At 43.2% G+C, this 22,452-nt stretch overlaps 3 protein-coding genes and 1 long non-coding RNA gene across 8 annotated transcripts in view; 2 read left to right on the top strand and 2 right to left on the bottom strand.

Moving 5' to 3' along the window:
• Nucleotides 1-4,698, top strand: part of GRTP1 (growth hormone regulated TBC protein 1) — a 90,258-nt gene extending 85,560 nt beyond the window's left edge. Inside the window, exons 9-11 of one of the 5 annotated variants that reach the window (XR_007357420.2) lie at nucleotides 456-556; nucleotides 2,500-2,563; nucleotides 3,038-4,698. The gene's annotated coding sequence lies outside the window, so the exon portion shown is untranslated. Of the gene's footprint in view, nucleotides 1-455; nucleotides 557-2,499 lie in introns of all 5 variants that reach the window. The other 4 variants (XR_007357417.2, XR_007357416.2, XR_007357419.2 and 1 more) reach the window with 4 other exon arrangements.
• The window catches only part of LAMP1 (lysosomal associated membrane protein 1), a 32,973-nt gene extending 24,347 nt beyond the window's left edge, over nucleotides 1-8,626 (bottom strand). The window contains exon 1 of the mRNA XM_048855857.2: nucleotides 8,469-8,626. Coding sequence (XP_048711814.2) covers nucleotides 8,469-8,514 — 46 coding nt within the window. The 5' untranslated portion in view covers nucleotides 8,515-8,626. The remainder of the gene's footprint in view (nucleotides 1-8,468) is intronic.
• A 7,208-nt stretch (nucleotides 8,627-15,834) lies between these two features.
• CUL4A (cullin 4A) overlaps nucleotides 15,835-22,452 on the bottom strand; it is a 90,886-nt gene continuing 84,268 nt past the window's right edge. Inside the window, exon 20 of the mRNA XM_048855665.2 lies at nucleotides 15,835-17,159. Within this exon, the coding sequence (XP_048711622.1) occupies nucleotides 17,064-17,159 (96 nt within the window). The 3' untranslated portion in view covers nucleotides 15,835-17,063. The remainder of the gene's footprint in view (nucleotides 17,160-22,452) is intronic.
• The window catches only part of LOC125639226 (uncharacterized), a 59,013-nt gene continuing 54,930 nt past the window's right edge, over nucleotides 18,370-22,452 (top strand). The window contains exon 1 of the long non-coding RNA XR_012669102.1: nucleotides 18,370-22,245. This is a non-coding gene — a long non-coding RNA (uncharacterized LOC125639226). The remainder of the gene's footprint in view (nucleotides 22,246-22,452) is intronic.

Genomic DNA, 22,452 nt, shown 5'->3' with positions numbered 1-22,452 from the left:
GCAGGACCCTGCACTTATCCTTATTGAACCTCATCAGATTTCTTTTGGCCCAATCCTCCAATTTGTCTAGGTCCTTCTGTATCCTATCCCTCCCCTCCAGCGTATCTACCACTCCTCCCAGTTTAGTATCATCCACAAATTTGCGGAGAGTGCAATCTACACCATCCTCCAGATCATTTATGAAGATATTGAACAAAACCGGCCCCAGGACCGACCCTTGGGGCACTCCACTTGATACCGGCTGCCAACTAGACATGGAGCCATTGATCACTACACGTTCACTGGCGTTACAGTGAATGCAGGGGGCCAGTGCAGGTGCAAGCTTTGTACAGACACAGAAGTAGTTTGCAGTCATTGCAGCTGCAGCAACATTTTTTCCTCTCTGCTGTAGATGAACCTAAAGAGTCAGAGGAAGTTTGAAAAAACCCCACTCTGAAAGATTCCCTTTATTCCAGGAGGACAAGAGAATTTGCTGCAGCACCCAGCCTGGTCAGGCTTCCCTCCTGAGGAAGGATGAGTAACTGTGAAATCCTAAGTGGTATACTGATGCGAATAGGTATTTGGTCTTCCAAACTCAATTGGAAGTGATACAGCATATATTAAATGTGAACAGAATATTGAATGTAGGGTTTTTTATGCTATACTTTTCACAGTTGTGTTAGATAAAGATACCAATAATTAGCAGTCTATATTAGACTTCCACCATGAGTTAACTGATAGCCAATTTGCTCTCAGTAGTTAACAGGTTTGTAAAGGCTAGCGTAAATACTCTCCAAAAAAGTGTTTTACCCTAAGGTAACCAAACTATTAGCCAAAAGGTAAAAAAGCAGAAAGGGCTACATCATATTCCATATAGAGCTAAAGAAATGTAGTCTTGCCACAGAGGCAGGGCAGAATTCATGCGGAATAGCAACATGCAGCGCAAGTTTTACAAAGGATTCCATTTTTAATTTTGACTCGTGATTTTCAAGCATGTTAGTGTAATAAATGTTTCAGATCAGTTATGGGGGAAAATATTTACGTAGATTCTTAGCTCTCAAGTTCACTATAAAGACAAGGTCAAAGTCTCCTACAATGTCTCACTCAACATTTCCAGCTTAAATAAAACAAGAAAAAGGCCATTTAGCAGCTGCCTGTGTGGTTTGACAAGTCATTGTGAAGTTACATCAAGTTCCATTTGGTATCAGAAACTTAAAAAGTTTCGACTCAAGAGTTTAAACCAGGATTCTCTCTCTAAAAGAGCAGAAAAATAATGAAAAATGTTTGACCGGTTGATAGCCCACAATAACATTGTTTCTTTGGGATGGGGTGGGGGGAATACCCTCAGACTCAGGGCTGATAGTGAACTCAACAGAAACGTCTCCTCAGAAAAAAACAGATAACAGAAGAGGTGCAGACCAAACTGGTTCAGTGAACCATCTTCACATTCTAATCTAAACAAAACAATCTGATGCACCTTCAGCCTTCATACAGAAATTGTGCATGCCTTCCCACACAGAACATATTTGCAGTTCACTTCCCGTGTAAGTGCTCTTTTCAAGATGGCTGTTTAGAAAGGGCCATCTGACCAACCTAGAAATGAACTGAATTTTAATACCCTTAATTATTTTTCTTCCACTTGATGAAAATGCAGATTGCCACGCCCAAGCCTGAATGCCAAAGATTGTCTGTTTCTTATGCATTACCGATTGTGGAATAAGAAAAGGAGGACTTGTGGCACAAATAAATTTGTTAGTCTTTAAGGTGCCACAAGTCCTCCTTTTCTTTTTGCGGATACTCTTGTCCAGGCTGCTACTCTGAAACAGACTGTGGAATGTTTCAGCTGCAAATATGATATATGTTCTAGGATCAAAGGGAAGGAGTGCTACTACACTTGTTACATTTTCATTAAAAATTAGGCTGTCCATACTACCTGGTACTACGTTATTCATTGCCAATGAAGGGTAGAAAAGCTGAGCAAAGGAGAAAAAAAATAAAAATACAATTATGCTCAGCTTGTGATCCACAACACAACCAAGGCTATTTCAACTACAGACATGCCTCCAAGGTACTAAGCAAAAGCACAAAAAATGTATGGTATAAATATCATGTTTGGCATACCAAAGTCTCACCAAATGAATAAAAGAGTAGTTTGAAATACACGTACAAATCAGTATAAAGATAATGCAATGAAGCATTCAGATAGGTTTTAAAAGTGGTACTAAGCTTTGTGGTTTTATGGTTGGCAGTGGACTCTTTTACATGCTTAAGCAGAATTGGTCACGACACCCATCTCTGAATCTACTGATCATTTAAAAATAATTATATGTGACCTGGTAGGAAAAAAATATAGCTGACAGTAGTTAAAATGAAAATAGCTACTGGAAAAGTGTGCATCTTTAGTACCAGAAACAGCCATAATCCCATCAAAATATGGGCATATAGCTTAGCTGAAAAAAATGCTAGTTGCCTCTCTAGCAAGGTAACTTTTCTACAATTTTATGCATTGTGTCTTTTCAGGGTACATCTATGCAGCATTTTACAGCAAGCCTCCAAGCCCAGTGTGACACTGTATGGAATATAGGTGACCATTTATAATATTATTGCTATCAGTATTACAAAATTGCAATGAAATTGCAATGAATCATACAAGATATGCCATGTAAGGCATCACTGGAAAAGTTATGATTGGCTAAATAGGATATTCATAACTCAATACATATAAACCTGATTATGTGTGGTATATTTGTATATCAAACTTGTGCTGTGTTTCTGGGGGACGCTCCCAGACAGATTGACATCAGCAGTATCTAGCCTGCTTAATGGCCCATGAAGGACAATCAGCTGTACAATGAGCTCATTGAAAAAAGGCAGGGGTTACACCTATGCGTCAGCAGGACAACATGTAGGAACATGTCTGTAGACATGGACTCCAAATGCTTTTCCATGCCCATGTGAGCTTGTGTTTGGGACAATGTATAAGCCACATGGCAAGGATATAAAAAACAAGCAGCTGCATCTTCTCCATTGTGTGTTCTATCCTGCTTCTCACCTCTAGAGTAACTTCTCTACAAACTGAAGCTTTAACAAAGGACTGACAGACCCATCCATGTGGATGTGTTTCAAAGAGCCAGCAAACTTACCAGTGCTGCTACGAACTCTGATGTCATATGTACGTATTTGACTGCTTTGCAGGGTGGATAAAAATCAATGATTTAAAAAAAATAAAAATGTAAATTGGATTTTTTTTAGATAAAATGCTTTGAGGAAAAAACTGATCAAAAGATGGTTTTAATTAAGATACATTATAGCTCAAAGATATCTCATCATGAAATAGGGATTATAAATTCTAATTCTATAGTAAGAGAGAATATATTTATGTAATGTTTAAGAAAGAACACATTTACAAAACCTAATAGTTCATGAATTAGGTATCCAAATCTTATGGGATTCCAGGGGCTTCTGTATAGATTTAGGTTAATCTATCTACCAAATGGGACTCAGTGCTCAGTCTAGAAGATACCATCAGAGGTGCTTGGTTTTGCAGTTCTCAAACTGTGGATTTGTGTCTTCAGATATCATAGATAACATCAAAAATGTTTTTAAAATAAATATATAGAGGTGAGAAATAAGAGACCTCACCCTATTGTCCTCTGCAAATTTGTGTACACAGAGTCAATCCCTTATCTCTCTCTAAAAGTGCAAAGTTTCCAAAAGTTCAATGAACAGAAGATTGTTGGGGGTGGAATAGATCTGGACAAGGAGAAGTAGTCTGGCGATAAATGTGAGAAGGGAAGGACAGGCAGTAGAAACAGAAGTGAAACTGTTTGAGCAGCATTTTCCAGAAGTCCTGAGGTCTTTCTGAGTGTAGCCTTTATTGATTTGAGATCTACCATACGATTCGTTCGCTAGAAGGGAAAACCTATAATGGCAGCAGGCTGTAAAAGAGACCCAGTTTGGGAATAAGAACCATTCAAGAAATATGTGTTTGCTGATGATGTTTTAAAGAAAGGCAACACCAGTGAACTGGTGGAAGTCACTTAAGCACTTGGATTTAGAGACTGTTGAAGTGATAATCTCACTCTTAACTGCAGTAGCTTTTTCTGCCGGTGTAGAAAGAATATTTTCTTCCTTTGGACTAATTCATTCCAAATTGAGAAATCATGTGGGATCTGAAAAAGCAGGAAAGCTTGCTTTTCTTTTCCAAATTATGAACAAACAAGAAAATGAAGGTGAAGACGACTGAGTTAGCTGCAGAAGCCAATATTTTAAGTTTCTCGTGTTGATGTGGCTGACATAGTCGAGTTAATTGGGGGGGGCGTGTTAATATTTCATTTTTTTTAGTTAAAACAATTTTTACAGAAACAAACCTGATTTTAAAAAACCTGAATGTTTAACTAAATTCAAAAATTCATATGCTTGCTTTATTAAATTATATGTTTGCTGTTGAAGAAAAAAAATCCACGATACATAACATTGTTTTAGTTAAATAAAAATTTAAATGTCTGTCTGATGATGTTCTCCTCCTCATATAGGATGGCAAGAAAATCCTCCAAATATTAATGATTAACCTGTTGAATTGGAGATAGTTCACCTCCCAATGACTTCATAAATATCTGCTCCAATTACCTCTGATAAATGAAATAACCAATCATTCATTTTCTGATATAGCTGTCAAACTCATCTAAAAAGTTGTCAAAATAAATCACTTAAAAAATTTATAGTGTGTATACCTTCTAAAAATTAGACCTACATCTGAGTTGTGAAGAATGTGTATTAAGGTTATAACAACCAACAAGAATGCACTTTTATGTAGAAATCCATGATTAAATCGAGTCTTCCTGACTAGTGATTTAAATCAAATCCACCCTGTTGTTTTGACCATTTAACAACTCTTCTCTTTGTTTTATAATAAAACCTTTAATTTTAGATACCAAAGCATTGGCTGGCAGCATATTTTGGGTAAGATCCAGATTAGTACTGATCTGGTAATGTGGATGGCCCTTTGGGGATAAGAAGAACATTTTGTGTAGTAAGTAGAGTTTTAAATAACTCCTCACCTTACTGGACATCTATTATGATGTTGTGAAGGCCAAGACTATAACAGGGTTCAAAAAAGAACTAGATAAATTCATGGAGGATAGGTCCATCAATGGCTATTAGCCAGGATGGGAAGGGATGTGTCCCTAGCCTCTGTTTGCCAGAAGCTGGGAATGGGTGACAGGGGATGGATCATTTGATGATTACCTGTTCTGTTCATTCCCTCTGGGGCACCTGGCATTGGCCACTGTTGGAAGACTGGATATTGAGCTAGATGGACCTCTGGTCTGACCCTGTACAGCCAGTCTTTGGTGTTACTTGCTGATTGGGAGCCAGATAACTGGAATGCAATAAAGGGGGCTGTGTGATTTATTTTGCTTTGTTTCTTGATAATACAGCGTGGGGGGTCAGGAGCAATTTGTGGCTGGTTGGTGACTAGCTACAGTGTTAACCACCAGTTTTGGCAGAATCTGCTCTCCTTTTAGCAGCATGCCCTGACCTTGGCATTTTCATTGTGGGCTACCTGAGGCATCTCGGGTCATACCTGGGTCGAGAGATCAGGCTAGTGCTCTAAAACCAGCCACAGACAGTACTTTCAAGTTGCAGCTTGGGCTGGGGCTGAGGCTCTTAAGCCCAACCCTACCCCTAAGCTTCAGAGAAAGAGTCGTAGTGTAAAGCTCTAGAGCAAGCCCCATTAACACTGGTCTGTTGACCTGGGTTGGATGGCTTACTCCAACATGCCAGGTAGACATGCCCTCAGTGGTTTAGTTTCAGCTCCTGGCATTAGCATCTCAATCAAAACAGTTTTTACCAAGTTAGCTCACCAGCAGACCATGTAGTGCTACTTGTAACCAATGCCATGCATCCCATGAAAATTTAGTAAGGCCATTTGGTCAAAGGCCAAACCCTTAACTCCACAACTCACATGGCTTTGAACAGAAATCTAGGAAGCACATCTCAGTTGGACGAGGAGGATTACAGGATCCACTTAGCATTTGCACTTTATTACACCTTCAAGAGTTTTCACTGTGCATTGTCCCAGAACCCTGTTTCTTCAGAAGCCCAGAAAAACTACAGAAGTCCACTCTGAATGGCTCATCAAGATTTGATATATTAGGGGACATTGTAAACTATACAGGACCTGTATGTCAAGAACAGCATGCTTCAACAAGCCACCAGTGAAGATAAGATTAGCAACAGTACAAAGTTGATCTGAAACATTCACATACAAGCTCCCCGCAACTTAAGTTTTCAAAAAAACCCAAAGCTGCAAGATTCAGATATGGGTTTTCAAACACCAGACTTCTACAGTGTTGGTATCCAGCCCCTCTGTACAGTTATGAACCTATGATAATAGCTTTCTAGCCTAACAAACTGGATACCATCAGATTAGGCCTGAATAGAGACTGGGAGTGGTTGGGTCATTACAAAACCTAAACTTAATTTCCCCAATACTAACTCTTCCCTACTGTTACTCACACCTTCTTGTCAACTGTCTGTAATGGGCCACTCTCTTAACACCTCAAAAGTTATTTTTCCTCCCTTGGTGTCCTGCTGCTAATTGATTTCTCGTTAGACTGACCTCACACTTGGTAAAGCAACCCCCATCCTTTCATGTATTTATACCTGCTCCTGTATTTTCACTCCATGCATCTGATGAAGTGGGTTCTAACCCATGAAAACTTATGCCCAAATAAATTTATTAGTCTCTAAGGTGCCACAAGGACTCCTTGTTATTTTTCCTGATTCAGACTAACACGATTACCACTCTGAATCCCTGTCTTGTCCCCCAGTATGACCAATGCACATTATAAAGAAAAACAAATAGATTAATGACATCGTTCTTGCATCTATTGTGTCTGAAAAGTATTTACTGGCTTTTTAATCTGGATTATGCACATCTCCTCAATTGCCCTCGTGAGTTAGTGCTTTCCAGCAAGTAACTGGTAGATTACCATGTTTAATCAGTACATCCAATGCAAGAACTGAGAGCCAATACATCACTGGCAAGGTTCAAAGTTGCACCTTAGACTGGAATTAGGTGAAAGGAGCACCTACAACATGCATCAGGAAAGCCAAAATTAGGCTACATTGTCCTCACAAACCCATTCCTTTCACTGCTTCCCCAAATCCAATAGAGGATCCTTTACTTAGTGATACTGATTTCAGTTTTACTCTCCCTGCAAGTTTTCCCTCCACATTTCAGCAGTAGCAACTACATTTGAGGGATGGAAGTTTAGTTCTATTCCCACTGCACCCTCCCCTATTTCTGCTGAACATACTCAGCAGGGAGCTAATGTTGTCATTTAAAATAGTCACATTAGACAACAAGCCCCTAAAATGAATGGGAAAGTTCACTACACCTGAGAGCTACTGTTTCATCAGTCTGCAGAATCAGCCAGATATCAATGCATTGGTGATGCTCTGAATGTGTTACAAACACAACATTGACTATATGTGTCCTATCTACACTGACCATTAAAGTTGTCAACACCATGTCACTTAACTTAATGGTTCACAGCCATATTCAGGCAGTAGAACTTTGTAGTGCAGTCAAGTTCTCTATTTGATTTTAAGACAACTAAGGGCCAAACAACATAAAAGGCTGTAATCTGACGGTGTATGACCAAAGAATTTCTCTCATGCAGGGGAGCTCTGCTGGGTATTGCTACATCGCTTCCAAGTTTGCGCCTCGGCCTCTCATTTCCTGGCCCAGGGAACACAAAGGAGATGGGAGAGGGTATCAGGGGTTCCACCTGGTATGCCTAGCCTCCAGGGACAGGGTCCATTGAGGACTCACCCCCCACTCAGCCTTAGGAAAGAAGCTTGCCCTTAAACTGTAGTGTACGTTTATCTGGCAAATCCAAGAACACCACACAAGGTTGAGCATCTTTCCAAGAAACCTGAACCCGAACAAGTTTAAAGTTTCAACATTAAAATAGAACACAGCAGAGGGAAGCAAGATCAGAGCAAGAGAGGTTTTCAGTGCGGAGCAGGAAGAGAGCCCCGCATCCAGCCCAAACTCCTCTGGCCTGACGCCACAAGCCCCTCTCCAGCCCCCACGGCAGCGCCGGAGGGCGGATTTGCTCGCTCAGGGCTCCACGGGGGCTGAAGGAAACGGGACGGGTTTGGACAAGGCGCTGACCGCCCCCCCCCCCCGAGGCAGGCTGCGCTACTCGCTGCCTGCACCGCCGCTTGTCATAGCCCGGCCCCGCTCTGGGCAGCCGCTGGCGAGGACACAGCGCCGCGGCCCGACGCGTCCACCTGTCACAGGCCAGCCCCAGGCCGCGGCCCCAGCGCGGGGCGGGCCCGGAGCCCCTGCCTAGCCACCAGCTGCCCGCGCCGGGCTGCGCAGCCGGGAAAGCCGGGGCAAGGCCCCGCCGGCGGACCGCGACCGCCTCCGCCACGGACCGAAGATCGGGGCCGGGGCCGGGGCCGACGCCTCTTACCGAGCAGCACAGCGGCCAGGGGCAGCCCGCAGCCGATCCGCGCCATGAGGGAGCCGCGTCGGGCAGGAGAGACTCCGCACTACAGCTACTACTGCTACCGGGCACGAGAGACACCCCCTCCCCCCGCCGAACTTCGCCCGGTCATATGACTGCTGACGCAACCGCTCATGGCGTCACGTGATTCGGCCGCCAAAGAGAGGGGGCGGGGAGACTATCGCGAGAGGATACGAGATGACGGGGAAGAGGCCCTCCTCCCCCCCCCCCTTCGGTCTTGGCCGGCTTCCTAGGCTGGCCAGGGACCTCCGCAGAGGCGGGGCGGGCGTTGCTGGAAGGGTGGGACCGACACATCCAGCGTCCCCCGCCCGCCAGCGAAGTTCCGCCCGGGCCCCTGCAGCCCTTGCCGCGGCCGGACTAAAACCGCCCCGGGCTCGCAGCTCCGGTCGCAGGTGGCTAGAACATAACCCAGCCCAGCCGGCTTCTCGGGGCCGGGAGTGAGGCCGGGGGCGCCCTCAGGGAGCAGTTCAGCTCCTTGGTGGAGTCAGGCCGTGGAAACAATAGGGGGCCCCGGCCGGGCTGGGCCGCGCCCGCGCGGGGCGGGTTATACATGCCTCGGAGCAGCGGGGAGCGAAGACGTCGGTTAGAAAAGCACGTGCGCGAGGCGGAGCGACCGCGAGGCGAGAGCGCGTTGGGAGGCGCGCTGGCTGGAGGGGCGCCAGGGGCATTTGGCGCGAGGACGTAGGCTCCTGTTTGGGGCCTGGGGAGACAGGCTCTTAGGTACATTCCTTGTAAGTAAACCAGATGCTATCACAAGAGTAGTGGACTTCAAAGGTGTCTCTTCGTATGGGAAACAACCTGCAAGGGCCTGATTATTGACTAACCCTAGGGCTAAGAAGGGAAAAACTAATATTTAACCTGAAGTTAAAGCTGAAACTTATCTGCCACATCCTCAGCCAGAAAGCTCCTTTCAGAGAAAGTTTGCCCCAGCTCCCAAAAGTCAGGAGAAAGTCAAGGTTTATTTTAAAAATTGATTCCGCTTTATAAAAACAAAACCACCACAGATTGGAAACTATGGAAAAATCACAATTTTTAACTGAGCCTACTTAGTTCTGTCAGCCTTTCATTTTCCCTTCTAGCTTTACATTTAAAGACACAATACTTATAGTCACAGGTGGCATATTAGAAATGTGAGCTACAGAGCATTCATATTGTAGTTCGTTTCATACATTTCTGATATCTCAATATTCCATCGACATAACTTTTGAACTTTCCGTATACTACCATAATTTAATTTTACATGACCCAGCTGTTTGGATATAGAGATACACTAACTCAGTGGTCCCCAACCCTTTTGTGGCCAATAGCACATTCATGTTTTCAGAAGGGTGTGACGGGGGCCAACAATTTTTCTAAGCTTATTTTGTAATTGTACATTAAATAGTACAAAAATAATATTTAATATTATGTAATATATGAATCCATGATAGAAAAGGTAATTTTACATGGAAAAGGTATTAATTAAATTATTCTGCAATTACTCTTTCACCTTACCATGTGAATTTGCTCTTTTTTAATCTACCTGTAAGAAAAATTAAGGCGTTTTTACAAAATAAACAAACAGTTTTCATCTTATTTATTTTTAAAAAGTAAAACATTACATTTGGACCAGCAGTTCAGCATTTATTATTCTTACTTTAACATAGATAGCCGGTAATGGTTAATTAAAAAATATTCTTTGTATTGTTTACAAGTAACAAACAAATATGAAAAAAAGTTAAACACAAGTTAATCATACACGCTCATCAGCACTTAATGGAAAATAGGTATAATTAATTCACGTGTTTTTTCTAATAAAGTCTGTGTGATTTTTGGCACTGCATTTCTACAGCCAATTTTTCGTAGTTAGGAGAGTAGGATGATATTTCCGTTCATAAGCAATTGTCAAGATGGGCATCTGTAAGTGGAGATCTGTATTTTGATTTTATGATGTTCATTGTTGAAAACAGAACTTTGCATAGATAAGTGGAACCGAAATAAGATTTTATTTTGTATGTGTCAAGGTTCCTCGCCCACTCTGAACTCTAGGGTACAGATGTGGGGACCTGCATGAAAACCTCCTAAGCTTACTTTTACCATCTTAGGTTAAAACTTCTCCAAGGTACAAATTAATTTAATCCTTTGCCCTTGGAATATCCACTGCCACCACCAAACTCTAACTGGGTTTACTGGGAAATGTAGTTTGGACACATCTTTCCCCCCAAAATCCTCCCAACCCTTGCACCCCACTTCCTGGGAAAGGTTTGGTAAAAATCCTCACCAATTTGCATAGGTGACCACAGACCCAAACCCTTGGATCTGAGAACAATGAAAAAGCATTCAGTTTTCTTACAAGAAGACTTTTCATAGAAAGAGAAGTAAATATAAGTAAAGGAATCACCTCTGTAAAATCAGGATGGTAGATACCTTACAGGGTAATTAGATTCAAAACATAGAGAACCCCTCTAGGCAAAACCTTAAGTTACAAAAAAGACACACAGACAGGAATAGTCATTCTATTCGGCACAGTTCCTTTCTCAGCCATTTAAAGAAATCATAATCTAACACATCGAACTGCAGTGAAAACCAGTCACATATTTCCAAGTCATCCTTTAGCTGAGTTTGCATGTCGCTTGAAATTGCATGTATCCTCCTCGTAACTGTGTTTGATAACTGCAAGTCTTGTATTGCCGACAAAATCTCATGCTTGTTAGGAAATCCTTGAAACAGGCTATCAGCACCAGTCAAAAATGCTTCCTTCAACAATTCAATATCTTGAAATGTTTTTTTCTTTGCGAGCAGATGCGCAATTTTAAAGGAAGCAATAGTAGCACTTTTAGACTTTACCACTTGTCTAGTGAAAACAGATTGCTGAGCAGATAGGTTTGATTAGAGTTGATTAATTTTCTTCTCTCTCAACTCAGATTTAAGTGGATGGCTAATATCAAAAGAGCCATGATTAGTTTGGAAATGGCGTTCGACATTAAGTTTTTTCAGCACTGCAACAGTACCACTGCACAAAAAGCAAACACATTTTCCTTTATTTTCAATAAAACAATAGGATTCTTCCCACTCTGTGGTGAAATAATTCCTACTTTGTCTTTTATTTGAACCACTCATTTTGGGGCAAAATATTCAAAAAATAATAAATCGCAAAGCACAAGAAAACAGAAGTATCAGTGCAGTGGAAGAATATTCACATACATGGCCAGCTCCAGGTACTGGCAGAGCAAGCATGTGCCTGGGGCAGCACATGCGACAGGGTGGCATTCCGTCCATTCTTGGGGCAGCAGAGTCCGAGCAGGGTTTTTTTTTGGTGGGGGCAGTTTTGGGCAGCGTGGAGAGAAACCAGAGAGAAGCTGCGGCCCTGCAACTGACAGGGACACAGAACACCGGTGACCGCAGCCTGCAGCCCCGGAGTTCTCTGTCCCCAGCAGGCACCAGGCCGTGGCTTCTCTCCCCTGCTAGGCACTAGGCGGGCGTGCATAAATGCCCTGGCGGGCACCATGGGACATTTATGTGGGGACCACTGCAGTAACTCTTTGTACGACCCATGGAATCTTTGTATGCAGTGTTGTTATAGCCATGTTGGTCCCAGGATATTACAGAGAAGGTGGGTGAGGTAATACATTTTATTGGACCAACCTTAGTGAAAGCTCAAAAGCTTGTCTCTGTCACCAACAGATGTTGGTTCAATAAAAGAGATTACCTCCTCCATCTGGAACTATGGGAAATGCCTCAGTCTGCTTTTGCCAAATCAGAAATTGTTAAAAGATAATCCTAAGGAAGATCAAGTCTACACAATCACTGTATGAATAAAAGGTATTGAAAGTTTCAGTAGACACTGAAGATGACCATATAATGGATAGATATGCTTCATAGTTCTAGGTTAAGGGATCCTAGTTGAGGCTGTTTGTGTGAAGTTAACTGCACTTTTGCGTACTTTAAAAAAAAAAAGGGGGAGAAGGTGTTGTAAAGTAGAATCATAGTTTAGGATTTATAGATTTTTCTAAAATTCATGTGTTTTGAAAAAAACTAGAAAATTCTATTAAGACTTCTTTGGCTAACCCAGTGCAAAAAAGCAGCAAGGTAGTGTTAGCCAGTGCATTTAGGTTATGTTTACATACACGACATGAATAGCTATTTATTATATAAATACCATATACATGTGTGTCTGCTGGGTAATTATGCTAAGTTGTACACTACTTATTTTTGCTCATTTATGCTTCGGCATATATCCCATGATGCCCTGGGAGACGTATAGCTCAGCACTTGGCTTAAGCAAATACAAAAACTGTCAAAAACTAGATGTACGAGCATTATGAAACAAAGGTAGAATGTAGTACAAGGAAATAATGAAAGATGTATGAACGCTTTGTATTAGGGAGTATCTTCATGCCCCTTAACATTTGGTATTTAATATTCAAACGAAAGATGGGAAAGTACAAGGAGGCACCAAAGACAAAGCTGGCTTGTTAAACTTTAAGTGCTCTGTTACTTGTAAACAGCTATGCTATAAAAGATGGCCAGTTTAAGGGGGCACTTAGGAAGCACATTCTCTGTACAAGATGAACTGAACACACTGCAAGACTTCAGTTCCTGGGCAGGATTGGTGATGTATTAACTTTTTCATGTACCGTAGTGTGTTTTATCTTTAGATAATAAATTTGGCTGCGCTTGGTTATGTAGTCTCTTGAATATTCTTAATATCAAATGGCAAGTATAATCAATTAATTGGCTATACCTTTTAGTCCATAAAAATGTGTTGTCATAAAGATGGTTAGATGCTGTAGTGGAAAAGAAGATATGGAGCACAGGACATTGTAATATTATTTTGCTTGCCCAGCTTGGTTAAAGGATATCCTCTCTCTCATGCTTTAGAACTATTTGTCTTACCCCTGAAATTCTGTTTCTAGTAAGTTTCATGGTGCAGAGAATGAAGGAGGGTCAGCTCTTCATCAGGAAGGTAAATCACTTGGTTACTCTCCTCATCATGTTAATCAATCCTGGGAGAGAAACCTTTATGTCCTGAGCTACTTTTCTATAGTCTTACTTGAGGCCTATGAGATAGGCTACAGGCAGCATGCTTCAACATAACCTCTTCCTAGTACACGAAAAAATAGTTACACCTCTTTTTCCTCCCCTCCCCACAAAAAAAAGGCACAACAACCCCACAAAACCAAACCCCACAAAACTCTCCCTCTCCAAAAAAACCCAGAGCCCAGATATGGTATTTAACTGTTGGAGTCCTCAAGAGGCACCTTATGCTAAGAGGTAGTTTCATTCCTGTTTTGTAACTGGGAAGCAGAGTCAGAGGGGAATCCTCTGTATTTTAAGTCTTTTTATTTATATAACTGTAAAGTTACCTTCCATCCTGATTTTGCAAGTATGATTCTTTTTTTTTTAATAAATAAAATTATTCTTTTAAGAACCTGCTTGATTTTCAGTGACCTAAAACCCAAAGGGTTTGGTCTGTGCTCACATTGTAACCAATTGGTTAATATATTGTTTTCAAGCCTCCCCAGGAAAGGGGGTGAAGGGGCTTGGGGGGATATTTTGGGAGAATAGGGACTCCAGGTGACCCTTTCCTGAATTTTTGTGTGAATCACTTGGTGGTGGCAGCAATACCATCCAAGGACAAAAAAAAGAATTTGTGCCTTAGGGAAGTTTTTAACCTAAGCTGGTAAAATATAAGCTATGGGGATCTTTCATGCGGGTCCCCACATCTGTACCACAGAATTCACCAATTTTTTAAACAAGCATCTAATGAACACTTTCATTAGTGTCTGAATATGAATCAGCAGCAGAGAAATTGGGGCTTGAGTGGCAATTACTGTTTGTGCTAATTTAGGGACAATTTAGATAATAGGTTGGCTTTAATTTACACGATATACTACTGCCATATCAGGGGTGAATAAAGAATGTTTGGCCTCTAATACTAGAGATGTGTATATCTGGTACCATAATCAGACAATTACAGTATTATTGTACAATATTATTACCATATGTCATTTTTATTATAGTGGCACAGAGACTGTACAACCTTCAGTCTCAGTCACTGCAACAAAAGTCCTCATTGTGATGTAAACACAAGGAACTGTACTAAGATCAACTCATTTCACATAAGCCAATAAACATCCAGTCACTAGTGACTTGGATGCAAATGTATTAGTTTTAAAATGGTTACTCATTTGTTTGGGCTGCAAAAATTCTAACAAAAAGAGATTCTAAAAAATCTTATTGCTATACGAGTGAGAGTAATTTGGCTAACAAATACCACTCTCTAGGTATGTTTTTTTTAATTACATAGCTCAGAATTCTTGTCTGTCAATTACCTTGCTTCCACAGGGAGAGCCATTTCACTTGTTGATGAAAATATATCTTATCGTTAATAGCATCAATTTTTTTTAACAATTTGTTTTTAATCAAACACTAGTCAGAAAGTTAAGAGTTTATTTTTTGGGTGGAGGGCAGGAAAGATAAGGTAGAGCAGTGGTTCTCAATCAGGAGTCCGGGGCCCCCTGGGGGGGCCACCAAGCAGGGTCAGCATTAGACTTGCGAGGTCCCAGGGCAGAAAGCCAAAGCCCCACCGCATGGGGCTGAAGCCTGGGTCCCTGAGCCCTGACACCCAGGGCGGACACCAAAGTCTGAGCAATGTAGCTTTGCGGGGGGCTCCCTGTGGCTTGGGGCCATGGGCAGTTGCCCTGTTTGGTACCCCCACTGCCGGCCCTGGCTTTTGTATGAAGAAAAACAGTTGTTGTGACAAGGTGGGCAGTGGAATTTTTATAGCATGTTGGGGGCGGAGGGGGCTCAGAAAGAAAAAGATTAAGAACCCCTGAGGTAGAGAGCATTGTTCAAATAGCATAGGTTACTGGATTACTGCCCATCACTCACAAGTCTGTAGTCTGATGAAACCTCTGCCACGTTACATTTGTGTGTTTATTACATAAAGCTTTTTATTTTAAATCACCAAAAACAGCAGTATGTTTTAGCAAACTGACTTTGGCAGATTGTGATGTGAATAGGGAATAAATAAATTAGTTAAAAGTTAGGGTCTGTTAATTAATATTCAATGACAGATTGAGATAAAGTGTCAAATTCACATGGTGGCTAAGAAATTAATATTTAATATATATCAATGAGATTTTATTTGAATTAACTAAAGATTTAAATATTAAAGCAAGTTAAAATATAAATCTACATTAAATTACAATATTAAATAGCTTTTAAATACTTTTATTGTACTAAACATATGATAGGGAGTTTGATTTCTAACACAGAGGAAAGGGAATAAAAATAATTCAAAGAATGCAATACAATTAGTGAGACCAGATGACAGAATGAGGACTTTAATATAGAAACCCACAAGATGTCAGCTTTTAGCAATGGATACTTAAGAAAGGGTCGTGGACTTATAATTTATGCACAAAAATCATATTATATAAATTTAGTAATTTTTTTTTCAAGAAAATATTGCTTAGTTAAATTCTCATTAGACCATGATCAAAACTCCTTTGGTAGCTTTTAATCAGAATGAAACACCATTATGCAAATCCTGTAAAATAAAACAGAAGCTTGTAAATATTACCACAAGAAAGTATCTTCCTTAGAGTTATAATTATCTAACAGATCTACATGTTCTTCATTCTTTAATTCAAATCAACTTACATATATACAATATGTAACAGGGAACTCACAAAATCCTTAGTCTCTCAAGACAAAAATCTATTACTTCACATCAAAACTGTAAAGCCTTTGAAATCTTCTCTTCCTGTGTTGAGTACACTGTACAGTAATTATCTTATATTTGTCTCTAAAGGCAACACTAAATTTTACTGAAGTTTTACATAAACAGTAATGCAAATCACTTGCCTTAGAGCAAAAAATTCCACAAATGAATACCTTAGCTAAGTAATCAGACAGCTCACTACAGACATTTTAACACAGTTGTCCTCTTGGCACTTTGAAGATTTCACTTCAAAACCTGGATTTATCCAAACCAGACTGAAGTTTAGAACTATTTTGAAAGAAAATTAAACAAACATGAAAACAGTATCAAGGTGCATAATTTCAAAAATTCACTGAGTGTTGGTACATAAAGGGTTAATCAATTAAAAGGGGTTTTAAAAGATACCCGAGTGATTTTTGTAGCTAAAGAATGCAGCATTAAGGGTCTTTATGGATGTGCTGTCATGAACACATACATAAATAAGCCAGACTTGCATCTCTGTCACAGAAAAATAGAATATTTTTTTACCTTCCCTTCCAACTTCAAAAAGTTAATTTTAAACAAAGGAGAACAAACATATTTTGAAGTACTCAAAAGAACAAATGGAAGAACTAAAAAATAAAAGATGTGCCATTTAAAAATCACTAAGGAGTCTTGACAAGGATGATCCAAGAAACCTTTCCTTTGCTTCTCATCCACACCAGTGCATGCAGCTGGTTGAACAGTATACATCAACTTGAGATCTGCTAAAAGTAAAGTCTGGAAATAGCATAGGTATTCAATGTCCTGAATACATTATTCTGGTGTTTTTTAGAAAAAAAAAGTTCTCTCCGTTATGCAACGTAGTGGTATTGATTGGGGTTGTCTTTGTCTCTCTCCATGTAGTCTCTATCTATGAGAGATTCAATCCTTTTTTTCAAGTCTCCAGGCTGTAAGAAAAGATGAAATTGGTATTCTGTTTAGTAATATAAATGAAATATAAAAAGAATTTTTTATTTTCAATCCCACTATAGTAAAATGAGGACAGTAATCTTTATTTTAAAAATTGGCTCTATAAATTGTATAACAAAATACATCAAATTAAAAATGCATTTCTAAATATAAAAATATATAAACTCCTGGTAAAACCTGCTGACTTCCCCCTCTCATTGTTAAAGAAAACATTTTAACATTTGAATCTTTGATTTTGATTCAACCATTAAATTCTACACTACTTATTTTTTCATCTTTTAGAAGGATAGAAAAGAATAGAAAAAAATAATAAAAAAGACAGTTACCTTTCCCGTAACTGGTGTTCTTTGAGATGTGTTGCTCATGTCCATGCCATATTAGGTGTGTGTGCTTGCGGGAAGGTTTTCCCTCAGTGGTATCTGTAGAGGACTGGCTCTGGTCTAATCTAATCGCCTTTTATGATGAGATTACTGGTTCAGTGGATGAAGGGAAAGCAGTGGATGTATTGTTTCTTGACTTTAGCAAAGCTTTTGACACGGTCTCCCACAGTATTCTTGTCAGCAAGTTAAGGAAGTATGGGCTGGATGAATACACTATAAGGTGGGTAGAAAGCTGGCTAGATTGTCAGGCTCAACGGGTAGTGATCAATGGCTCCATGTCTAGTTGGCAGCCGGTATCAAGTGGAGTGCCCCAAGGGTCGGTCCTGGGGCCGGTTTTGTTCAATATCTTCATAAATGATCTGGAGGATGGTGTGGATTGCACTCTCAGCAAATTTGCGGATGATACTAAACTGGGAGGAGTGGTAGATACGCTGGAGGGGAGGGATAGGATACAGAAGGACCTAGACAAATTGGAGGATTGGGCCAAAAGAAATCTGATGAGGTTCAATAAGGATAAGTGCAGAGTCCTGCACTTAGGACGGAAGAATCCCATGCACCGCTACAGACTAGGGACCGAATGGCTAGGCAGCAGTTCTGCGGAAAAGGACCTAGGGGTGACAGTGGACGAGAAGCTGGATATGAGTCAGCAGTGTGCCCTTGTTGCCAAGAAGGCCAATGGCATTTTGGGATGTATAAGTAGGGGCATAGCGAGCAGATCGAGGGACATGATCGTCCCCCTCTATTTGACATTGGTGAGGCCTCATCTGGAGTACTGTGTCCAGTTTTGGGCCCCACACTACAAGAAGAAGGATGTGGATAAATTGGAGAGAGTCCAGCGAAGGGCAACAAAAATGATTAGGGGTCTAGAACACATGACTTATGAGGAGAGGCTGAGGGAGCTGGGATTGTTTAGCCTGCAGAAGAGAAGAATGAGGGGGGATTTGATAGCTGCTTTCAACTACCTGAAAGGGGGTTCCAAAGAGGATGGCTCTAGACTGTTCTCAATGGTAGCAGATGACAGAACGAGGAGTAATGGTCTCAGGTTGCAGTGGGGGAGGTTTAGATTGGATATTAGGAAAAACTTTTTCACTAAGAGGGTGGTGAAACACTGGAATGCGTTACCTAGGGAGGTGGTAGAATCTCCTTCCTTAGAGGTTTTTAAGGTCAGGCTTGACAAAGCCCTGGCTGGGATGATTTAACTGGGAATTGGTCCTGCTTCGAGCAGGGGGTTGGACTAGATGACCTTCTGGGGTCCCTTCCAACCCTGATATTCTATGATTCTATGGTGCCCCCTGGAGTGGCGCACACATGCGCTATAAGGGGCGCTGCCAGCTCCTCCCACCCTCAGTTCCTTCTTGCTAGAAACTCTGACAGTGGGGAAGGAGGACGGGTTGTAGAATGGACATGAGCAACACATCTTAAAGAACACCAGTTACGGAAAAGGTAACATTCTTTTCTTCTTCAAGTGCTTGCTCATGTACATTCCATATTAGGTGACTCCCAAGCAGTGCGAATGGAGGCAGGTAGGAGTTCACCAATGCGTAGATTGCAACACAGCTCTGCCGAACTCAGCATCATCTCTGGCCTGCTGAATGATGGCGTAGTGCGCTGTGAACGTGTGAACTGAGCTCTGCAAATGTTCTGAATAGGGATGTGCGCCAGGAAGGCTGCCGAAGACACCTGAACTCTGGTTGAGTGGGCACTCACAATCAGTGGCAGCGGAACTTGTGCCAGTTCATAACAGATCCAGATGCAGGAGGTGATCCAGTTGGAAACCCTCTGCGAGGACACTGGGAGGCCCTTTTCCAGGTGATCTCTGGTCTGGGAATAGACAGTCACGAGCCACTGCTGTAAGGGTCGCATCCAGAGCCTGACATGGCAGACGACAGACGTACATGCTGCCATGTGTCCCAGCAAGGGCAGACAAACCCTGGCCCTGGCTAGGGGGAACATGGAGACTACCATGCAGAGGTCCATCAATGCTTGGAACCTCTCCTGCAGCAGCAACGCTCTGGTGCAGGTGGAGTCGAGCACCGCTCAGATGAACTCTATCCTCTGCACTGGAACTAACGTCGACTTTTGTCGTTTACCAGCAAGCCCAGGATCTGCACGTGGCCAACATCCCTTTTGACTTGGGACCTGGACTGACCTTTGATCAGCCAGTCGTCAAAGTACGGGTAGATCTGGATACCCTGATGCCTGAGTTAAGCTGCTACCACTGACGTGCACTTGATAAACACCCTTGGTGCTGTCGCAAAGCTGAAAGGGAGGACCACAAACTGGTAGTGGTCCGATCTCATCATGAAGCATAGGAAGCGCCTGTGTCCTTGGAAGAACGCTATATGAAAGTACTTCAAGTTAAGGGTGGCATACCAGTCTCCTGGATCCAGGGAAGGGATGACAGAGACCATGCGGAACCTCAACTTCTTTAGGTATTTCTTGAGGTCTCGTAGGTCCAGGATGGGCCGTAGATCACCCTTGGCTTTTGGGATTAAGTAGTACTGGGAATAGACCCCCTTGTTCCTGTACTCACGGGGAACCTATTCCACCGCACCCAGCTGCATCAATCCTTCTACCTTCTGTGCGAGGAGACTCTCGTGAGAGGGGGTCCCTGAAGAGGGATGGTGAAGCAGGGTGGGGGGTAGACAGAAACTGTAGGATATAACCCTGCACCACTGTACTGAGGACCCAACGGTCTGAGGTTATGGTGGTCCATGCCAGGAGGAAAAAAGAAAGGCTGTTGGAAAAAGGCGGGATAGATAGATCTGGGGTATAGTCTGGTAGGTCTGAGTGCACCCTAAAAATGCCTGCTTGCTCCCCTGCTTATTGCGGGTCGAGCCTGATTGGGTGGAGGGAGCGGGTGGGTGGCTTGTGCGGAGTTTGTAGCCCCTGCTCTTTTTGTGGGGCGGCTCCCTTGGCCATGAGCTGGCTGTGGTTTCAACTGCTTACAGACTGGACCGGGGATGTACAGCCCTAGAGTTTTCAGGGTAGTGCGGGAGTCAGTAAGCTCAATGGCCTTAAGATGTCTTTTCTGCAAACAGGCCTAGCTGTAGAAGGGAAGGTCCTGCATTGGCTGCTGAGCCTCTGTTGACAGACCCAAGAGGAGCAGCCAGGATGCCCACTGCATGGAGATGGCCAAGGCCATAGCACAAGCCGCAGAGTCAGCCACATTTGAAGCTGCCTGGAGAGCTGCCCTGGCCACTGTGGTGCCTTCCTCAAGGATCGCCCGGAATTCCTTCCTGGACCCTTCGGGAAGCAAAACCTTGAACTGGGCCATGGCTTGCCACATGTTGTAATCGTAGTGGTCAAGGAGGGCTTGGTGGTAGGCCACTCTCAACTGAAGGCTGGAAGATGAAGAAATCTTTCGCCCAAACAGATCCCGTCTCTTGGAGTCTTTATTTTTGGGCGTAGGTTTGGGTTGCCCCTGCCTCTCCCTTTGATCAACTACCTCAACTACAAGAGAGTTTGGGGCCGGGTGGGTGTAGAGATACTCGTGGCCTTTATCTGGCATGAAGTACTTACATTCAGCCCTTTTTGAAATGGGGGGCAGGGAGGAGGGGGTTTGCCATAGGGCATTAATAATTTTTGATACCCCTTCGTGTAGGGGCAGATGCCGTGGAGTAGGTGCTCTCTAGCAGAGGACGTCAAATAGGGAGTCCGATCGCTCCTCTAGCTCCTCCACCTGGAGCCCCAGGTTGGAGGTGATCCTCTTCAGTAGTTCCTGATGAGCCTTAGCATCATCTTGAGAAACCGGGTAAAGGGGACCCATGATGGCTTCGTCCAGCAACAATGAAGATGACACTGGTGCCGTGAGCATTACAACGTCCCCTGGTGGTCCAGCAGGCTGTTCCCCTGTCTGCTCATGGGCGTGGTGGGTTCTGCCTTCTGGGGCCTACACCTCTGGTGGAGAGTGGGATGCTGAGGCCGATGGCCTATCTGAGGCTCCCACCACCGAGCGGCCAGTCTGCGATGGCTGGGGAAACCCCCACAGGTTCCAGGGGTACCAGGATGCCACTGGCTTTGGGCCCAAGGGGTCAGTTGCAGTGCTGACAATGTGGACGGTACAGCCAGTGCTTGTCCCGCCGTCAAGGACTCATGCTCAGTTCTGCAGCCGGAGGCAGAGTGGTCACTGGCAGGTGACCATGATCGAGTGGATGAGCATTCCTTCTCCGTGCAGCGCCGGCTGCTACACCTCGACACTGACCTGACTGATCGAGAAGAGTCCCTCGCATGGGAACTTGGGGACCGTTGGCACTCTGCGTCGGTCAACGGGTGATCTACACCTCACGCTGCTCGATAGGTACCAGGACCTGGAACGGGACCGGGAGCTGAAGAGGGCCGGTCACTGGGAGGATCTCCCCAACTGCAGGGATCCGTGTGTCAGCAACTGGCATTGGTGGGTTGGTGACCAGTGGCCGCGTCCAAACGATGGTTCGCATGACCAGTGCCGAGGCCTTGGGGACATGAAAGGCTGGTCTCTATGCTCTTGCCAGGGGGCACATGCCTTGCTAGGCCTGCACCATGTTACCAGCGAGCCGCATCTCGAATCCCGCTGTCAGTGCCCAGGGTCTGAAGACCAAAAAGGACTTCGTTGAGCCTGCCTCCGAGGCATGACAGCTCAGAGCAGGCGAGCGCTGGTGGGACTCCATGATGGGGAGCGGTGTCACTGAGATGCAGACACACGGTAAGGTCCCCAAGCAGGTTTACGCTTGGACTGGGCTACCGCCGAAGCCGGTGTGGGCGGCATCGGTAACGACAGGATCTCCTACACTGCCTGCAGGGTCTCTGGTGTCGACGGGACATCTAGATGACGGAGGCCCTCGTCACTGTCTCAGGTGGCAGGCATAGTGCCCAATGGGCTGGACCACTGAACTTGAGCTGGGGCCCGACT

This window comes from Caretta caretta, chromosome 1, assembly GCF_965140235.1.
Source record: "Caretta caretta isolate rCarCar2 chromosome 1, rCarCar1.hap1, whole genome shotgun sequence".
Taxonomy (NCBI): domain Eukaryota; kingdom Metazoa; phylum Chordata; order Testudines; family Cheloniidae; genus Caretta; species Caretta caretta.
Note: the sequence above shows the minus strand (reverse complement) of the source record. Positions and strands in the feature narration are given on the sequence as shown.